Source organism: Pocillopora verrucosa, chromosome 2 (assembly GCF_036669915.1).
Source record: "Pocillopora verrucosa isolate sample1 chromosome 2, ASM3666991v2, whole genome shotgun sequence".
NCBI lineage: Eukaryota > Metazoa > Cnidaria > Anthozoa > Scleractinia > Pocilloporidae > Pocillopora > Pocillopora verrucosa.
In genome coordinates, this window is record NC_089313.1 from 16,793,995 (window position 1) to 16,806,757 (window position 12,763).

At 38.5% G+C, this 12,763-nt stretch overlaps 1 protein-coding gene across 1 annotated transcript; it reads left to right on the forward strand.

Moving 5' to 3' along the window:
- The first annotated feature begins 4,008 nt into the window (after positions 1-4,008).
- On the forward strand, positions 4,009-9,929 carry LOC131781030 (peroxidasin-like). Its single transcript, XM_059097671.2, has 8 exons — positions 4,009-4,095; positions 4,753-4,794; positions 5,500-6,103; positions 6,412-6,655; positions 6,825-7,006; positions 7,571-7,875; positions 8,466-9,046; positions 9,431-9,929. The coding sequence occupies exons 2-8, from the start codon at positions 4,781-4,783 to the stop codon at positions 9,457-9,459; spliced, it is 1,959 nt and encodes a 652-aa protein (XP_058953654.2). The 5' UTR covers positions 4,009-4,095; positions 4,753-4,780; the 3' UTR covers positions 9,460-9,929.
- The last annotated feature ends 2,834 nt before the right edge of the window (positions 9,930-12,763 follow it).

Here is a 12,763-nt window from a genome sequence, read left to right on the forward strand (position 1 = left end):
GTGGGGGCTTCTTTTTATAAAGGTCATTGGAGTAAATATAGATCTAACTGACGCAAATACTGCTATTCATTCTGTTGTATAGCGGATATCTCTTGCAACATTGAACTTCGTAATATGTAGTTGAAAACCTAATCACTTGACGACCATTACTTTTTAACTTTCTGACGTTACAACCATGTCATAATATATCTGCCACCTTCGCTACACATACTAAACATCCACACAATTACACTGCCTTTAAAATATTTTTTAGAGAAGATTAATGGGTATTCAAACCGATATATCTTGTTACATTAGATTCATCAGAAAGTGCTGCACATAAATATTTGGTTTGTCAAGCCAAAAGTAAGGAATGTTTCCACAGATCAAAACCTAACCAGTATTTCAAAGGGCGGATAACGCTATCCAGCGGATAAGTTTCAACAAAACGTATTGCGCTATCCAACGGATAGAGATTTATCGAGTGGATAGCGTTACCCACCCTCTGGAACAACCAAGTTTTTTTTTTTTGCTTAGGGCTAGCTTAGGGTTAGCACCAAAAGCTGAACGCTTATATCCCCATAGAATAGAGTCAAGTTTTCAAGATCATGAGCATTCCTGTTGTTGTGTAAACCTTGTGGAAACACGCACACTTTACACTTTACACTTCACACTCCACACTTAGACTAAGTAAAAAGTAAATAAGAGAGAAGTGCCCATTCATTGCGGGACTGAAATTCTGAGGTTTCTGCAATTTTATTTCAGTTCGGTACTTCAAGCCTTTATCATCAAGGTAAAAAAAAAAAACATGAATTGGTGTTATCTGAATCAATGGAGAAATAATTAGAAATATAATGTTTATAATTATCCATTTGAAAATCGGTGTTCATGCTTATTAAATATGTTACAGATATTCCTTCAGACCAGAGATATTTAAAACGGAGACAGAGGTTGATAAAATGAGAATTTACAGATAGCATGAGCGAAAAGTATCATTTAATTTTGACTAGTAAACGGAAGAATAAATCATCGGTGGACCATACCAAAATGATTTCCTTCTCCTGGTCACGTTTGATTTAGCAATAATGAGTTTGCAATATTTGAGTGAATGGCAAAATCCATGCAAAAATCGTTATTGAAGGAATAAGTCAATTTACCATGAATTTCTCGAGAGATTCGTCTTCTTTAGTTTACGGGAATTGAAGAACCCAACGCTCAGAACCATTCATTATTTTCTTATGTTGGATATTTCGTGTAGGTAAATACCTGGCGATTTGTTTGTGTTACAAGAAGATTCCGTTTTCACCTAGTCACGCAAACTCATTCGTGTAACTGGGAGAGCTGTTTACGACAACTGAGTGCTCAAAAGCAAAGACTTAAATATGGGCAAACGAACGAAGATTAAAAAAAAAGGTATAAGAAATAATTTCACGAAAGAAACCATAAGAAAACCTTCTTCAGCCTTACAACACCTCAGTCAAGATTCATTTTTGTTCTGGCGTCACATGCGTGAGTTAAGCGGTCTATTCATGACTAACGACCTTCCGATTCTTTAAAGGTTATATTGCCACTGTTTTTCTGGTCGTTTGAAGACAAAAGATGATATTGTGCGACAGTCACATATTAACTTAAAGTTTCAGTGCTTCAGAGAAAAGCCTTCTGATCAGCCGAATTTGTGTCACCTTCTAACAGCGACTAAACCTTTACTGTCCAAGTACTTACATGAAAAACAAATAGATGAAATTCGTAGTTATCTTTTTCTTGTTTTCTGACGAAAAGCACGTCACCGAAGATTTGAGAAAGTAGGAAACGGCTTGAGGTTCACAATATCACCTCATCTGTGTCATATCAGCTAACGTTTGTATGATTTGTTTGTATTTATTGACTCAGAGTATTCTAAACAGAGTATTTATTTCAAACTTGAGGACACACTTCTTTTGCTAGAAGATTAACATCGTCTTAAGTAGCAAGGGAAAGTCGAAACAGTGTCATTTTTGTTTTTAAATTCAAGGTAAAAAAAACTTAGACATTTAAAAAGACATAAATATCCTTCTGACGCACATGTGTATTGCAAGACCGATAATGATCCATCTTCAATCCGCCCGTGAATATACATAATGACGTAGTGTATTGTTTGTTTGTTTATTGTTATCGATAACGAAGTACGCTCTTAAAATTACTTGAAAAGCAATTGAGCTACGTTGTAGTATAACGCAAAGCGCTTAAAAACCAAAACTATTGGGTAGTTCCTACAATGGCGGGACTTAACTCACAATACCAAATCACAATAGTTCTTTTAATGACGTAATTGTTGTACATTTTTGCGCAATGAAACACACTGATGCCTCGATGGTCGGGTCTGAAAAAGACTTGAACAAAAGAAAAAAACTGGTTGAGAAGTAAAGCTTAGTTTGCAAGATGAAGAACAGAAAACAGTGCATTCCGTTTAGGCTTTTACAGTTTTTTGATCATGATTTGATTAAGTTATTTTATTGGACAACAAAGGTGTTGGTGCCTACATTAGGTAGTAAACGGGAAAAAAAAACCTCACTTTTATTTTGAATGAACAAATGCAACATTACTGTTCCCGATAGTTTTAGGTGCGCTCAACAATGAAATCATACAGACTATGTAGCAAATTCCTTTGGATGTTAGACTCATTTTGAAAGATCCTTGAAAGACCATTTTTCTGTCGCGTGACTGGATATAGACGAAAAGTAATTTATACCTTTATGAACGACACCGCAGAATTATACATATTCACCCTTGAATAGCGCTTATAACATAATCCCTTAAACACACGGAAAATTTTTTATTTTTGGAGACGGTGTAACAGTCGTGCTTTCACTTGAAAAAGAACAGAGACTAACTAAAAGAGCACAGAGAAATTAAGAGTACAACTTGTTTCCCTAAGAAGCATTTCCTTGGCATCGGTCATTTAATGCACCTTGTACACTAGATTTCAATATCATAACAACCCGAAGCTGAAACATCAATATCACGGCTGTATGGTGTCTGAATTCCACTTGTGAAATGAACTCTCAAAGAAAACTTACACGAAAGCTCGTTTAAACTGGGGTTGGGGAAGTTCATGGAATTTTTTAAAGTAATTTTTAAATTAAATGTTTAACCACCGCTACCTCGGCGAGGGTCAAATTGAGAGAATAAATATTGGCCTATCACGCAGCTGTCGCCATGGAATCTTGAAATTAAAATAAGAGACACAAGTTCGCAAATTGGACGAGGCATTCCAAGAAAGAAACCTTTCAAAACCTTTTACTCCTATAAAATAAACAATTTTTTTTCCACTAAGCATATGGTTTGATTTGCCTGTTTAGCTGGTTAACTATATACTAATTGCTGTAACTCATTACACTAGCTCCCTAAAGGCTTAGCACGGGGCAATTGTTTCCTCAAAGTAGCACACATTTGATCGACCGAATATTCTTAAAGCTTCATATTACAGTTTTCTCAAGTAACGAATGTTTTCATAAAGATCAAAATAGGTGAATGTAGTTGCAACGTTAACAGTGATTTTCAAAAGCGCCTTTTAGAAAGAAAATTAGCCAGGATAGTTGAATTGACGTGCTGGTGTAGTTTTACGTCAAAAAAATACAAATATATAATATCATTTGTTTCTTTGAACACATTTACTTCTGAAACCGATATAGGTTGATTCCGTGATCTATGAATCAATTAATTCAGGATGTTAGATGACTAAGGTAATGCTAATTTGTACATGCCAACGCATGGCTTCAAAATTACTTCCCTGTATTGAGGGACACCGGCCATTTAAGCCAATTAACTAATGCGTCATACAACAAACAAAAACAAAATATTGCCTTTGTGGGTCTTGTAACTCTCTTTGTGTTTGTTTGAAAATAATAGAGGACCAAAAATAAGTTAAGATATCAGCTTTCAAGGCTGACATTCTATTGTTTTGTCAAGGTAAAATTTTGGCCACTGAGTAGCAGGGCAGAGCCGACAGGATCATTTATAAGGAGGTACCCTTGTCACATCTGGCATTCGCAGCTAGGGTTTTCTACAGTAAGGGATACCTCAGGAGCGGAATAGCTTTGTCTTCCATTGGATTATTTGCCGCTTTGTCAATTGAAGGTATTTTGATGCTGGTTCATTTTTTGGAGTTTCATGTCTGTTTGCTTTCTTGTAAGGTGATTGGTTTGATTGTCTCCTAAACCCTGCTGGTGACAGTACCCCCTTTATCCCTATTTTTATTTCGAATGGTAAGGAGCAGCTTTCAGACAAGGGGGTTTTATGTTGATAAAAGGTCGATCTACAAGGCATCAAAGCATGTTCTTGTTTACGATGAGTTTTTAATTGCTATCGCTCATAAAAAAATTTTTTGGCAACATCATATCATGGATTGGAAGAAATAAATAAAAAAATGACATTATGGGGGACTATTCACTCTTTGTGGCCACATTCATGAAGATGAAAAGAGACTGAAGTTTTAAGTTCAGACATCAGTAGCGATTTTTGGTTTCCTTAGATTATAAGGTTTTACTTTGGAAACGAGTAGAAATGGATGGAACTTGCTTTCTAGTTTCGTGCTAACGCGGATCAGAAAGTACACAGTTAACTTAGCTCTCTTTGAATATGACAAACTCCTAGTACACCAGGTTAACTGAAGTAAATGTTTCTTAAAACAATTCATATGGACAATGTAGCAGTATAATAGTAACATGAAAACGCAGCTACCACCATTTGGTTAAAGTGCTGTTAACGATGCTGATACCATTCATTCATCAATAGGCACAGTAAGAGGCTGTCCAGACGCAAAATGAGGGCAACAAGGTACGTTTTAAAGTTAAAATGAAATTCATGACAAATTCTTGTTTGAAATACCTAGAATTAGAAACTTGTGAGACACACTTCCTCTCGTTCTAATACGGAGAAATTTTTGGCAATATTACGGTTTTATTTTATCAAGATTTCACTTGACTAAGATCTGGCCGCGTCAATCTCTAGTCTATGGGCACTTTATGGATCAAAAGAAAAAGTTATTTATTTTAAATATGTGGGCACCTATCTCCTCTCATTCATCATCATGCACAACACTTTATTCTTGACGAATTTCAGTTCTTAAATTGTGCATTACTTAAAGGTAACTTTCTAGCGGAAAAGACAAGTGGCTGATCAGTCCTAAGAAAAAAAAACAAGACATACATTCATCATTACAAAAAAGATCAAGTAGTAACAAGTTGAGAAATACAAAAACAAATTAAAAGAACATGATTGAATATTGGCCTTAAATTATTTGCTATTGCCGTCTTATCTGAGAAACTTTCTGTGTGAAGTGAAATTTCTTTAGTAAATTGTGCGACCCACTAAAGCGAAGGGATCGAACCGTTTACACGCGGGCGAATTCAATATACTCCAACGGACGACGCTCTTTACCTTATGAACACACCGCTGTCCTAGCTTGGCGTTGTCTCTGCTGATTAAAAACTCCCCATTGTAATGTTACTCACTTTCGCCTACGTTCCATTTGTTTTTCAGCTTCCTCGTGGGTGTTTTTCTTATTTTTGGTGCCCTAGAAGTACGTCGCACGTCCTGTTACATGGCAGCAACTCCTGAGTCAGATCTTGCAGATACACTTGTTCTACCTGGCTGCCATCGCCTTAACCTAAGAGAACGTTGTATCATGGGAGCTCAATCTGAATATCGCACCTTTGACGGCACATGTAACAACCTTTGTAATATTACCAATGGAGCCGCCGGTGTGCCATTTGTACGTGTTCCGGGCCTAGAACCTCCCACTGCTTTTGCACCAGGCTTCAAACCCCGAGTGGAATCGGTCATCCCTGGCAAACTTCTCCAACCATCAAGGAAAATTAGTACAACTGTCTTCGGCGGCACAGAAGATAATGTGAACGGCACTAATCCAAATTTTACCCACGTGACAATGACTTGGGGGCAATTCATAGATCATGATGTTACCCTTACTCCGTTAGTTCCAGGTGTAGAATGTGGGTCGCAGACTGAACCATGTCAACCCATGGACGGTTGCATCAACATCCCTTTAGTTAAGCCACTTGCTAATAATAGTACCCTACAGTGTATACCCCTTAGGAGGGCCTTACAGGATGAAAATGGCGAGCAGGTTAGTTAGAAATGACAACTGACTTTTTGTTTAAGATATGCAAAAAATAAATTTACAATGGTTAGTAACACTGATATCACATTGCAAGAAAAGGATAGGGAAAAAACCCGAGTAAAAAGTTAAAAATTTGAGAGCTGTTTTTCCTTTTCAAAACGAAACTCACATCTGAGGTGAGTTCCCGTTATCGCGTATGAAAGCAAAATGAACAAGAAGAAACATCGCAGGAGAAATAAGGAACCATCGTTCAATTAAAAAACGCACCTCTATGCTAAGCTAACTCCGGCATTTAATTCCTTTTCCTGTGGCAGCAAAACATCATAACTTCTTACGTGGACGCTTCAATGGTGTATGGTTCAAGCCTTGAAGCAGCAGAGGAACTGCGTGACCCAGAAAATCCGAAACTTTTGGCAATCATGGACCCCACAAAATCTGAAACAGAGCAGCGCTGTGCACTCCTTCCGCGAGCGGGGGGCGAAGCTTTCTGTAGATCTCCGAATACGATGGATAAACCTTGTTTCAAGGCTGGTGATGAGAGAGTCAATGAAAACCAGGGTAAGAGACTCAGAAAAAAATCTTTGTATCTGGCAATCACTGTTTTACCACTTTGGTTTTTTCCATTCGGCTTTTATGACCGGTATAGATCTTACTTATTGACCGATGTACGTAATGTAAATAAAATCGTCAAAAACTAATGCTAACGGGTCGTTCCTTTGATTGACAGCTCTCATGGCAATGCACACGCTATGGGTTCGTGAGCACAATCGTATTGCCAGAAAACTGGCGGAAATAAATCCAACATGTGATGATGAGGAAATTTATCAGTTGGCGAGGAAAATTGTGGCCGCTCAAATTCAGCACATCACCTACAACGAATGGCTTACAGTACTCTTCAGTGCCGAAGTTGTGAGTCGTACTATAGCAAAAAACTTACTAAAGTTCTTGTCCGTTTCACAAAAAGCCATAACCATATCACGTAACCAATCAGAACAAAGAAACATAGACGATGAGACCCAACAGCTTTATGGGAAATGTTCGTAAAGATACATAATCCGTAAATCACACTTCTCACTATTCTTGAAAAACCTTTGTTATGATATTCCTTTTCTTCCAGAAAATTGAAATAACTGTCATGTATCTGTGTACCCAGAGAGCGGCAAGGTCTCATCGTTCATTGTAAACGCTTTTTTCAAGTGTCAATGTTTTTGCGATCGAGTGTATAGAACGGTGTCTTAGTGACATGTTGTTCGGATACAACCCTTCGTTTGATTTGTTACCTCTTTGATACTCCTTGGATTCTTGCACTATTTTATTCACAATCCACGAACACTCAGATCTCAGTTATTTCTGTGCATGTGTTGCCCAATAGTCCATTACTTCTGCGGAAATGTTGCATGAAAAGTGAACGCGGAAGGTGTCGTTGCATATCAGCTAACTTGTTGATGGTTGTTTTGTTGTGTTTTGTCTTAGCTGGAAAAGGCAAACTTAACATTGGTGCCACCTGGCGAGTTTTTCAAGGGATATGATCCAAGCGTGGATGCAACAATTCAGAACAGCTTTGGTGCAGCAGTGTTGAGAGTCGGCCACACCTTGATTCGATCTTCATTCAACTTGATTGCGAATTCAAAGATCAGGAGAAGCAAGCGGCGCCTTTATCGCGGAAGTATTGCGACGGATTTTTTCACTCCACAGGACTTATTCCTTGGAATAAAATACAACTTCGTAGATGAAATCTTACACGGCCTCACTTTTGACTTAGCTCAGCTAATCGACAAGTACGTATCAATGCAATACATATACGAGTCTTAAGAGAGTGACAATTGATAAAATCGGAATTCTAATTCCCTTCAATACAAAGTTCCTAAGTACATTACACGTCTGATGTGTTACATATGTCCTTTCATAGCCCCTTCTCGATATTTTAAAATTCAACGTAAAACAATAGACCTCAGCACGAGACTCTGAAAAATCGAAGATTGCACCACTCCTCTGAAGGGTAAAAATTAGATTTCATACATTTTGTTAGTTATACCAGGGTTGTTATTAATACCTATAGAACGACACATGGAAATATGAACCGTTTCTAAAAAAGTGGCGATTATTTCGAAGGATTTTTGAATGAAAATCTACGAGAGTCTGTTTGATACAAGACTGAGTTGATTACTAACCCAAAGTTCATACAGTTGATTAACTAAACAGCTGTGCCTTTCCGTCATTATTGTTATTTAATGACACATCCTAAAGTGTCACGTCTCTTAAAAATCAGTGAAAGCACGACCTACATATGCATTTCGCCATATCTCACCAAAAATTTAGGAGGTCTAAGAAATGGTAATTAACAAAACATAACGATTTTCTTCTACAGCAACTTTGTTCCTGAAATTAGGGAGGATCTTGTTATTGAAGGACCTATGGACGGTATCAAGGCCGACCTTACTGCAATAAACATTGAGCGAGGCCGGGATCATGGCTTACCGCCCTACGTAAAATTCCGAGAACTTTGTGGAGCGGGGGAAGCGAAGTTCTTTCCTGATCTCTTGACCACAACAACCCAAGTAAACATCAATAAACTCAAACAAGTTTACGCAACTGTGAAAGACATCGATCTTTTCCCTGGCGGCCTAACCGAGTTCCCTGCTGAAGGAAGCGCAATAGGGTTCACCTACACCTGTCTTCTGACCGGGATGTTTAAAATACTTCGCAATGGCGATCGATTTTGGTACGAAAGAAGTAATTCTGTTGGGTTCACATTGCCTCAACTGGATGAGATACGTAAGACCTCACTGGCACGAGTGTATTGCGACAACACCGCTTCCATAATCTTCATTCAGCCAAAAGTCTTCCTTCCGCAAACGAACAAATTTGGAGATAATCCGGCAACAGATTGCGACAACCTGCCCATGGTAGACTTGGAAAAATTTAAAAAGGAGCCTGAAGAATCTAATGGTAGGTGCGGTTAATCTGTAGATGATTGAGCGGCAATGTGAGCAGCGACATAACGCCTAGCGCAAAAGGCAAAATCCGTAGGACAAGGTTTCAAACTTAGCCGGGTTTATCTATGTTGAGCTCTTTGATGAGAAGCCAATAGAATACAATTTACTCCTACTGTGCCCATTTTTACAAAGGAATATCCCGACGTACAAGCTTTGCACTTGTCAGGGAAACCTGATGAAATGCTGCGCATGCGTTAACTTCTAAGCATTCTAGTTGTTAATTTCTAAGATGTGTTGCAAAATTTATAATCCCTCCTTGTCAGATAAACCCAGATTGTCTTTCATTCGCTGTTAAAGAAACAGTTCTAAATATGTTATGTTTCCTCTCTCCATCTAGCTGAAGTACCTGCAGAAGTACCTGTCTGACGAGCTAAAGACCTGGCGTGTTCGATTTAAACTCACTGCTGATGAATATCACTGTTCTCTTTTTCATTCATTTATTTATTTAAAGGTGCCTCAAGTAAGCAATTAATAACCAGTTATTAAGTTAATCTATTAACCATCAACCAACTGTAACACTGATGTTATGCATTGTGTAACTGTTTTTACAGAAGGAATTTTGGCGAAAGATCAAGTGAAGAATGTGTGTAGCATGAGTTTTATGTCCGTGTGATATGATGGTTCATTTTTTCATGTTCGGTAGTTAAGTTATGGTAGTCCATGGTCACTTAAATTATTTATCAATTTAGTTGTAGACTTCAGTCGGTTCATGCCTAGTCAGAGGTAGACTGGGCCACTCATTCTAAAATATACATAGTTCGTATTCAACTCCAATGTATTACTAAGACAATGCCATGTAACTTTGCTGTTTAATTTGAGGAAATAAACCTTTCAGTTTGAAGAAATCTGCCTATCTGCTCGTAGTTAAGCAATTTCACCCTAGGGCCTCCGCGGAACGCTAGGTTCTTTGATTTACATGGGGGTGCGGATTCTCCTTTACGTGGTAAGTTCCTCTTTTTGCGTATTTGAGGATGAATTTCTCTTTAGGTATGAAAGTTCCTTTCTAAGATCTTTTGTCAACATAGTATCATGCAACAAATTACACCCCCACACATGATTAGTTGATACACTTCTCGTGAGCAACGTGAGCAACGTCCATGGGGTTCTTTCACCCCTCTCCCCATCCAATGTTGTCAATCGCCAATTCTTCTATGTCATCTTACAGACCAACATTGAAGAGGCAGAAGGGGCAGAAGGGGCAGAAGGTGCAGAAGGGGCAGAAGGGTGGGGGGGAGGGGAAGGTAGAATACTGTACCAGTCTGCAGTGTTTACAAAAAAAAAAACCATGAAACCAGCCGCAAAAAAGTTTAGGGCGAAAGTATTTGAGATTTAGTTTGCAATTGCGAACAAAAACAATCAAGGTTCCCAACAAGAAAATTGAATCAGATTAAATTTTTTGTGGAACTGACACTAAATCAGCAGCAACTAAGACGCGATTACCAATCGCCACTGTTGTTTAAATTTGTATCAGCTGAATTTGCAGGTAGTTCGTTAATGAAATGACGCTTCCTAATCCACTGAATATTCTCTTACCAGAGGGTCTCAATGGGGTTAACCGTTAGCCGTAAAACGGCCAAAATATTTAGCCGTTAGACGTAAAAATTGACAAATTTTAACCGTTAGTCGTAAAAAAAGTTAACCGTAAAAAATACGTCTGGTGGAAACAATGGAAAGGTGTTAACCGTTAGCCGGAAATTGGCCAAATTTTAACCGATAGCCGTAAAAGCCATCACCCCATCGAGACCCTCTTACCACCATATCTTTTTGAGTAACGACAGAAAGCGAGCACGATATCAATGTGAAAATGTCCTTTCTATGGCTTTTAATGATTCAATAATAAAAAACCTAGAGAAAACCCAATAACTTAGCCCTCTAGTCCTCTAAGCTTGATAAGGCGTCGAAAAAAATTCCTTAAGCTTTACTGTTTGTTGATGCCTAGAAAGCGATACCATTTAATAAGGGGATGGATTATTTCCATTAAAATCTGGACCAATCCTGGGCGGCTGAGAGAGGACACTAATAAGTGATTGACCCTCAGTTCCCGCGACCCAAAAGATATTGCAATGAGATGACAATACATTTGAAAAAACATTTTATTCTGAGTTGAGAAAAAATGCCTAGGAATACTCGAGCGAATGTACATGCTTCATTTCGGTAGCTTAACTAGCTGACCAGTAGGTTTGTTACAAGTTTATTGGCTTGTCTCTTGCAAGACAACAGCAAACTAATCAGAAAGTCTGTAAAGGTAAGGTTATTTTTTTTTCCATTTTACGGTTTTTTAGGCTGATTTGCTAGAACAATCGATTCGCTTTATTACTACGCAAGAACGGATCTTTTTTTTCCTGCTGATCTGTTGCGTTTTGGTTACCGCTTGTGCTACTTGCGCTGAATCGATCCTTGTGATCCTTATAATAGGCGGAAAATTTATGCATGAAGCCATTTGTTCTCGAAATGCTGCCAGTAGACGGACGCAGAGTGCGAGTCACAGATATTCAAATAAAAGAGGCACTCAAATTTTTAATTTCCCTCGAAAAAGAGAGGGTCGGATGGACCAGGAAAAAAATTTTTTTGATCTGCCATCGCCAAACTAGACAAAACGCTTTTGTTTTCCGCTGAAATTTTAACCAGACATGTCTTTCGTAACATGAAAGCTAAATGGTTAAAAAAGAATCCTGATTGTTTGTTTTGGAAGGCTCAGAGTCAAGACGGGTTCGGCTGAAGATAGGCGAAATTTTGGCGATTCCCAAAAATTTAGCAAGGGGTTGCACTTATTCAAGACTACTCGAAGACAGATTTTTTCACTAAAGAAAAACAAGAAATGCTCTATTGCGGTCCTTACTTCTTCATATTAGTTTTCCAAAGAAAGATAGTAAGCCGTACTGAGTAAGCATCGTCTCAATAACCCGGCTACTCGGTACAGTATATATTCTAGTCGGACAGTTCCCGCAGCCAAGATCAGCTGCACAGTCGCCTGCTGCTAAATTTGTAAAAGTGTTGTGAAGGAATGGTCTTAGTTCTTCTTATCCAACTTCCCAAGCTGAGTCTTTTTTTCTGAGTCTAATTTAACTAAACATCTTTGGAAAAAAATACACTTACGCCACATTGACTCCTCGAGGTGTCGGTTTGATCATGAAGTTAAACATTTTCTTAGAAATCGCTGGTTACTCGTAGGCGAGAGAACATGAGCAGCCAGCCCTAGCGTTTCCATTGTTATCTTTCTATGCAGAAATATCAACGAAATGTTGATTATTTGGTGCTTATTTACGGCGCAACTACTTAGGATTGCAAATTTGCAAGTGTCAAAAGCCGAAGGCGTTATTGACATCAGCGACGACGAAATCCGTAGATCAATACTGGAAGCCCGGGAGGAAATCTTAGATGATGGAAAGGAGGAATTTGAGAGCACAAGAGCAACCTGTGATAAACCTTATCATGCACAAATAAAGCCAGACCTAATCTATGGACAGCAGAAGGCAAGGATTTCGGAAATGATCACAAGAAAGCTTGCAGACAAAATTGGGTAAGACATGGGAACAGAAATGAAGGCTTTCACAGGACAATCATTAGGCATTTAAAACTGAGCGAATGATAAGGTTGTGAATACTAGGGCCGCGAATCAAACAGCAGCCATAGACAGGTACGCAGTTTTGCTCCATTTTCTGCGGTTTTG